Source organism: Echinops telfairi, unplaced genomic scaffold (assembly GCF_000313985.2).
Source record: "Echinops telfairi isolate 266 unplaced genomic scaffold, ASM31398v2 ScPeMD7_2291;HRSCAF=2852, whole genome shotgun sequence".
NCBI classification, from domain to species: Eukaryota; Metazoa; Chordata; class Mammalia; order Afrosoricida; family Tenrecidae; genus Echinops; species Echinops telfairi.
In genome coordinates, this window is record NW_022106189.1 from 30,289,350 (window position 1) to 30,297,830 (window position 8,481).

The 8,481-nt window shown below is 46.0% G+C and overlaps 1 protein-coding gene across 1 annotated transcript in view; it reads left to right on the forward strand.

Annotated features, from left to right (window-relative positions):
* Window positions 1-8,481, forward strand: part of LRRC36 (leucine rich repeat containing 36) — a 49,419-nt gene that overhangs the window by 31,763 nt on the left and 9,175 nt on the right. The window contains exons 7-9 of the mRNA XM_004704838.2: window positions 474-911; window positions 4,199-4,488; window positions 7,216-7,381. Of these exons, the coding sequence (XP_004704895.1) occupies window positions 474-911; window positions 4,199-4,488; window positions 7,216-7,381 (894 nt within the window). The remainder of the gene's footprint in view (window positions 1-473; window positions 912-4,198; window positions 4,489-7,215; window positions 7,382-8,481) is intronic.

The following is an 8,481-nucleotide window of genomic DNA, read 5'->3' on the forward strand; positions in this document are numbered from 1 at the left end:
GGGAAGGGGGGAAGGAAAATGAGCTGATTCCGGGAACCCAAGAGGCAACCGAATTTTGGGAATGATGAGGGCAACAAATGTATAGATGTGCTCTACACAATTGATCTATGTATTGTGATGAATTTTATGAGCCCCAATAAATTGATTTAAACAAAAAACAAAAAAACAGTGTCTAGGAAACGGATGTTATAATTTTAGGAGGGAGCTCCCACAGGCTTCCATTGATAGGTAATTCATCTTCAGAACGTTACAGATCTTTACTATTTATACAAACGTTCCATACGGTGTTTGTTGTCCTGCACTGATGTCCTTTTATTGCTTTGTGTTTCCATTGGTGAAATTTAAATCAGCCCCATACCCCCACCAGCAAGAGCTTTTGCAGTAAACAGAGAGTATGTGCAGTAAACAGAGATACTCTTAAGTGGGCCAGGAAGAAATTCTCATCATGGTTTTGTTTCCCTTTTGATGGTTAGAATTCAGACACTATTCGTCTCATCAGTCCAGAGTTCGATCCCCAGAGAAGACGGTGAGAGAAGGTTACAGAGTATCTTTTTTGAGCAAGTCATCAGGTTCTTCTCCAGAAAAGGACTTGAAACAAAAGCCCGACACATATCAGCTTGTCAGCGATGCTTCATTGGGTAAACGCCTGGATGTGGGGGATTCTGGCCAGCTCCATCCCTATCCATTACCTTCAGATGTTGGTTTGGAACATTATGATAGTCATTATCTTCAAACTCTCTCCCTGCATGAAAGTCTTGGTAAAAGGCCCCAGAGAAGCAAGAGCTACCGAGAATATAACATAAAGCCTTCGAACGACACGAAGGCCAGCACATCCCATTCCTGTGGCGACTTGCTAGCTTCTCTCTCCAATCCTGACTCCAGCACCGGAAGACTCTTGAAACTCAGTTCAGGTAACAGCTTCCCATGCATTTACAGATCCTTTTTGCAGGTGTGAAGAGAGAAGGTCTAACTGGAAAGTTTCCAATCAGTAATTTTGAAATGACTTTAGCACTTCCTAAATTGCACTTCAGAGGAAGCAGCGGAGCCTCCAGGGGAGAAGTCTTAACAATAGAGAATGTTTGTAGAAATGCACCTTCATGACTACCTGTTATTTTCGTTTAAGTAGCATTCTGGGGCTTCTCATCTTAGTTACTTTTAGAAGAGGTTAGTTTCAGGGAAGAGGAGCCCTGGTGGCATACTGACTATGTGTTAGGTTGCTAACTGCAAGGTTAGCAATTCGAAACCACCAGTCTCTCTGAAACTTTCTATTCCGGTAGAAGAGTTACAATCTTGGAAACCCACATGGGGGGAGGTTCTACCTTGTCCTATAGGGTGGCTATAGGGAGCCCTGGTTACTTGTTGGGTTGTGATCTGCATGGTCAGTAGTTCAGCACCACCAGCAGCTCCTAGAGAGAGAAAGACTGGGCTTTCTACTCCCATCAACAGTGACAGTCTCAGAAACTCCACATGGGGTCGCTATGAGTCATCAGAGACTTGATGGTAGTCAATTGAGTTGAGTTGAGTTGAGTGAGTTAAGTTGAGTTGTTGAGTTGAGTTGAGGTGTTGAGTTGAGTGTCAGTGATGGAGACCATTTTTTGGTTATTTGTGAATTCATTCCTCAAGTTTTTCCTCAAATGCCTACTGTGTCATAGACTCTTGTTCTGTGACTAGAGTAGCAAGGTACATAAAGTCTCTGCTTTTATGGAGTTTATAGTCTCATAGGATAGAGAAGATGAAAAATAAGTGAACGTGTAAATATATGTCAGGTGATTGTAAGAACAAGGATGTAACAGTGTGGGAACTGAGAAGGTAATCGCTTAGGGAAGCATGCTCAGGGAAAGTTTCTCTGAGGAGGCACTGTCAGAGGAAAGAATGAATGAAGTTCGTGGAAGATGTGTGCATCATTGGAAGGAGAATTTTGGAGACCATGAGAATAGTAAGTTCCAAATCCCTGGGACAGGAACGCCCTGGGCATGGTCAAAGAATAATGGCAGTGGGTCTGACATGGGGTGAGCGGAGTGGAGTGTGTGGAAGAAGCCCAAGAGGCGGCCAGACTTTTATTCTAGGTGAGAAGGGAAGCCACTGGAAGGGTTAGAGCAGGGGAGTGGACATGGGCTGCCTTAAACATTATCCTGGTTCCCTGGTTGTGAATAGGTGGTGGGAACCAAAGATAAAAAGAAAACACTTCAAGAGGTTAGAATCTGATCAATCTAGAACCCCCTCCCAGGGGGACGAATAATGGAAAGTGGGTGAGGGTCAATGGGGGATGATGTAAGATCTGGAAAAAACCATCTATAACTTATCAAAGGTTCGTGGGGAAGGGTGGGCAGGGGAGGAAGGGGGAAGAAATGGGGAGCTGATATCAGGCTCAAGTGGGAAAAGAATGCTTTGAAAATGATGATGACGGCCTATATGCAAATGTGCTTGACACACATAGATTGTGATAAGAGATGGAAGAATTCCCAATAAAAGTATTTTTTTTAGAAAAGAAGAGGTTAGATTCTGGGTAGAAGTGGTGAGATTCTGAATCGATTTGGAGGTAACACCCTGGGTTCAACCAAACCTTCCAGTCTGAACAGCTGGAAGAACAGAAGAATGACTTCCCAAGATGGAAAAGACTGGAGAGTGGGAGGAGAATTTGAGATAACTGTCACATCCTCCCAGAGATGCGAGAGTTGGCCATTAGGCAGATTAAATCTGAAATCCAGAGGAGAAGTGGAGTCTGGCCATTGCAAGGCTAGGGTTAGCCTTAGGATGACGAGGCTGGATGGGTTCTCACACAGGCGGTGACTCTAGAGCAGCGGTTCTCAACCTGTGAGCCGCGACCCCTTTGAGGGTCAAACAACCCTTTCACAGGGGTCGCCCAATTCATCACAGTAGCAAACGACAGTGATGAAGTAGCAACGAAAATAATTTGATGGTTGGGGGTCACCACCACATGAGGAACTGTCTGAAAGGGTCACGGCATGAGGAAGGTTGGGAACCACTGCTCTCGAGAGAACAGAAACCCGAGGACCGCTCTGCTCTGGTCGCCATCCTTCGACAAGACAAAGTGAAGCCTGGCAGACAAGAAGCCAGCTGGGCAATCCACCACGCAACAGCCAGAAAGACAGGAGAAGAAAAAGCCAAGGGAAAATGGCATCCCGGAGGGCAAATTAAGCATGTTTTTCAAGAAAGAAGGAATACGCAGAAAGGAGCTTGGGTTGGAGCCATGATCATGGTGCTTGGTCCTGCAGAAGGCATTAGTGAGAAGCTGCAGGGGAGGCTTGGGGATACAATCTTTCTTGAAGTGAGTTCAAGAGAAAACTGGAGAGGTCCTGCAGACAGAGTCTGTCCGGACATCCAGTCCAGCCTCTGTAAGCAGTAAAGGGGAGCCAAGAAAGGGAACCAAGGCTGGAGTGAGGGGTGAGCCTTGTAGACAGTGGGCTAGTAGGAAACGGATGATGGAGAAGAGCAAGGACACATATCACACAAACAATCCGGGGGCAATCAAGAGACGGTGGGATGTAGCTCAGCAGTGGAGAGGCTGGCCTTAGAAACTCAGCCAGTTATTGATTGTAACAAGAAGGGAGGCAGAGAGCTCTCCGGGACAAACACACAGGAGTGGATGGATCTCCTGGGAAGATCTCATAGGCACTCTCTTTGGTTGCTTCAGTGAACATTTCCCAGTGAAATAAAAGAAGTCGGCAAAAGAGAGCGAGGAAGGTAGAGAAGGTCCTGGGGAATTTGAAAATAAAACCAGAGCTTTCTGCCATGAGTTGATTCTGACCCACCATGGACATCATAACTAGCCCCTGTGGGTATCAGAGGCTATAACTCAGAAGTAGAAAGCCTCATCTTTCTCCATCTGAGGGGCTGGTGGTTTCGAACTTCTGATCTTGGAGTTAGCAGCCCAAGGCGTAACTGTAACACCACGGAATAGACATGTGAGATCTTAGAGAACGGAAGAGTAAATTGATTAGAGTAAATGCTCGTACATCAGGGTGTTGTTAGGTGCCGTCGAGTCTGCCTGTCCACCGGCCGCCACCTCTCACGACTCTGGGGTAGGTTGGGAGTAGGTAGACAGACGGTGGATTGAACCAGAGGTGGAGCGTCGGGCTGGCAGAGGGAGAGAGAAAGGACACAGGGAGTTGATGAATGAGTCAGGATGGAAAGGAGCAAAAGGGCGGGTTGATCTTCCGGTTTGTTTCCTCCACAGATCTGTACGCCACCACCCACTTCAACTGCGACCCAGCTCTGCTGGCCAGCGCAGAGCAGCAGTTGCCCACCAGCCTGAGTGACTTAACACCGGCGCGTGGCTCTTTCTCAAACCACTCTGCCCTGGGAAACTCTCTGCGGTCCCTGATGCTGCCTTCTGCGACTTCAGAAGACAGAGAGATGTTGGCCAAGAGGTCATTAAGCCCATTGAAGAGAGGGTTCAAACGGCAGGACAATCTCCTTGGGTCCCTGAACCCAAAGCATGGTTTCCGAGAGGCTACCGGCAACGAGGCAAGTGTTGGCTTGTTTGTGCTCGTGCGGGAAATACACAAGGTGCCAGATGACCAGAGAGGGTTTCTGGGGGGTGTGGAGGTGGTACTGACCAAGAGTGCTCAAAAGGTAGCGCGTCTTCAGAGACCAGTGGCTAGCACTCTCCAGCCAAAGTCGATTCTTCAGCTCCCCGGGGAAGGGCATCCCCCCTCTGTCACCACGGCCTCATTTCTGTCAGAGGAAGAATTGCGTCCGGTTCGACTTCCAGAATATAAACATGCCGGGGAAGTACTTTGGTCATAAGGAGTGCCAGACAAGTGTTTACCCAGGGGCAGGAATGCAGGAGGAGGCACCGGGGCCCTAGACTGATCACTGTAGCGCTGATGTTTATACTCCCACCATGCTTACCCATTTGCCTCTGCCACAGATGACGAGCTTGTTTGTAGAGTTTTTGACCAAAAAAGCCATGCTGTTCTGTCTAAAACTGCATTAGTGACAGTGAGAAGACGAATTTGATTATCCAAAGGACTTTTAGTAGAGCGTGATTCTGAGGATCAACACACAATAGAGAATCGCTGCCTCAGCTGCCAGACAATTCTCTGTAATCAACGTTGTCCAATAAAACCACAGAACTTTTCAGTTAACAATCTGTGTTAACGGGCAGGGGTGGTGGTGTTTGAATGGCCTACCTTATCTTCCTAAATCAAAAGGCTTGGGAGCAGTAGGTCCAAAAACCAAATGAGAATTGTCACAGGTCATTGGTGGCAATGAAGCATTTGCATTAATTAGTATCAAGTACTTGCTTATTTTTGCCCTAGCCTCTGGGCACATTTGTCCACGATCCCCTCCCCTCTTGTCCATTTTAATGTTCATGACTCTGCAGATCCAGCTTTAATCACAAAATCATCTTCTCTTTAGTTGTAGAAACCGCAGCTAAAAAAAAATTTTTAAAAAGAAACCGTGGCTGTCAGGGCCTCTTCCCTTGGGCTTCCCATGATCCTTTGCCATATAAATCACTTGTTATTGGACTCACTCTGCCCTACAAGGAAGCAAGGGATCTATCTGGTCCAAAACAACTACCGTATCTACTCGAGTATAAGCCCACCCGAATAACAGCCGAGGCATCTAATTTTACCACAAAAATTGCACTAAAAATGTGCTGAAAGACCTGGCTTATACTCGAGTATATACGGTATTTCCAATTACTTCTCGATCACAAGAAGATAAGCTTATTGCTTTTGTGTGTAGGTGCATTTGTGTTTTTTCTTTACATTTTTTTGTTGTGTGAGGTTGTTAAAGGTGTGGCAGAAGCTGGGAGTCTTTCTCATTGTTGTGTGCCCAAAGGGGGGGTGGGGGCAGTCCTGTAATTCTTCTACAGTTTTTTGGTCTCTTTCTCCCCTCTGCCCCCACCCCACCCACCACCCACCACCGAATTCCAGTTCCGGGTACCTAGTTTATCAGACCAGGGCACTCGTGCGCTCATGTATTTGAGATGAAAGCAGAGCAATGCTTAGGGTGTTTGAGAGACTTTGTTACTAAGCCGAGGGCTAGGAAACGTGTGCATATTTATTTCACATCCCATCTTTGGTTAAATTAACAAAATTCTAAAAATGCCCCTTTCTGGACTATCTTTATAAACGCATTCCTTTTAGACATATTTTTCTCTATGATGAGGGCTTTTAGAAGAACTGCTTGAATGTAACTATAGCAGAAAGATAGTTTTCCGTTTCTAGAAAGGGGTAAGTCAGAACATATAAGGGCAGTTCAGAAGGGGTGAAGAAAGGCAGAGAACACTAGCTAACTAATTTTCCATGTCTTAAAAATCGTTGATAGAGAAATCATTTGGCCGTTCTTTATGGCTCCTTTGTGGGTGTCCGTGACAAGATTGACAGACAAGTACAGTGAAACTCACATTGGTCTTTTATTCATTCAACATGAATATATTTATATATGATTTCGTGGAATGAAAGTATCTCAGTACTGAGTCCAACCATAACACTTTAAACATTATAGGACCTTTATGTGTATCATGTTTTAATATAGCAAATGTAAAGTTTTTTGGCTTGCAATTTTTATTGTCACCCCTTATTTTTATTTTTATGACATGTCCCAAAACCTGACTCCCACGAAGTCCAGATTCCGATTCACAGCGACCTGACAGAAGGGTTCCAGATCTGTTAACATAATTTTTTTTTAAATCACTTATTGGGAGCTCTTACAGATATAATATTCCATAGTTCCATCACATTAATCAGTGTTGTACAATTGTTACCACAGTCAGTTTCAAACATTTTCTTTCTTCTTGAACTCCTTGACCAAGTTGTAAATCGTCATGGGAGCAGGCAGCCTTAGCTCTCTCCCAAGGAGCAGCTGGTGGATTCAAACCACCAGCCTGGCAGTTAGCAGTCCGATGCCTACCCAACATATGTAACAAAATGCTCTGCAGCTTCGTCTTCCTAGGTCATGTGGCAGCATCGATTGGATCACGGGTGTACTTAAGTGTCAAAAAACATGCTTTGGGTTTTCCTCTCAAAATCCTGACAGAAAACTGTGATAGAAGATGTGACCTGTATGTCATGATCATGGCATTCGCTTAGGCGGTAAATAACATGCTATTCAATGCCAAATGGAAATGTAAAAAGATCTTTTTTTTGTTAACAAAAGGTTAATGCTTTCCATTTTCTGGTTCCTGCTTGTCGTCTTGTGTAAAAATGACATTGGTTGTTTTTTGTGTTTTGTTTTCTTGAGCCTCTCTCTAGTGACCTGGGCAGTTTGCATGGTTTACCAGGAAACCACAGTCCCCCGGCCTCTGCCAGAACCTCCCATGTGGCCACTGTCCTCAGACAGCTCCTGGAGCTTGTGGACAAGCACTGGGGGGGCTCCGGCTCCCTCCTCCTCAACAAGCAGTTCCTGGGTGAGTGGGGTGGGGCGGGGGTGATGGGGATGAAGGCTGCGGCGTCAACCTGGTGTCCCCTGGGGTCCTCCTGAGTCAGCCAGGAAAACCCTTCTTGTGAGCTTTCTCAAGACGTCTCAGGAACCCCGTCCCTTAGCGGATGCCTGCCTTTCTTCCTGCCTGTTTGGAAACCAGCTCTCTTACCCATGGTTCTGCGCCTCCTGGGGCGTTTCCTCTCCTCCCGCTGGGTAATGCAAAGTGATCATACACTGTGTAGCTTTGAGAGCAGCCGTGTTAACGGAGACGCAAAGACCGCGTGGCCCTTGGGAAAGTGCCAGGCCACCATCACAATTGGGTTTGCGCCACGGCGAGTGTTCTGAGGTGTCGATTGAGATGCTACGATTTTTTTTTTTTAATTGAGTCAAATGATGCAGGCGCTTTTTTGGTGTGCGTGTATGTGTTGCTGTCCTGGTGTCTTTTATTAGAAACATGGGAGGGGTGGGGGGGACAGTTTTGTAAATGCTGCCCACACCACCACCACCATCCCTGCTCGTGTTCATTTGCTGTTAGTGAAAGAAGAATCCAAAGAAAGTTTGGTAGTGGTCAAGTTTTAAAACTGAGAAACTTGGAAGCTCTGTGGGCTGGATTCCTCCTGACTCCCTCATTTCTAAAGAGACACACTCAAAAACAAAAAAACAAATTCCCTGCCTCAGCGCAACTCCCGCTCACCAAGACCTAGAGCGGTTCTCAACCTGTGGGTCGTTACTCCACGGGGGTCGAACGACAGGGGTCGTCCGATTCATCACAGTAGCAAAATGACAGCGATGAAGTTGCAGCGGAAATTTATGGTTAGGGGGTCACTGCAACACGAGGAACTGTCTTTTTTTTTTTAATCACTTTATTAGGGGCTCATACAACTCTTATCACAATCCATACATACATCCATGTGTAAAGCACATTTGTACATTCATTGCCCTCATCATTCTCAAAACATTTGCTCTCCACCTAAGCCCTTGGCATCAGCTCCTCATTTTTCTCCTCCCTCCCGGCTCCCCCCTCCCTCATGAACGCTTGATAATTTATAAATGATTATTTTGTCATATCTTGCCCTGTCTGACGTC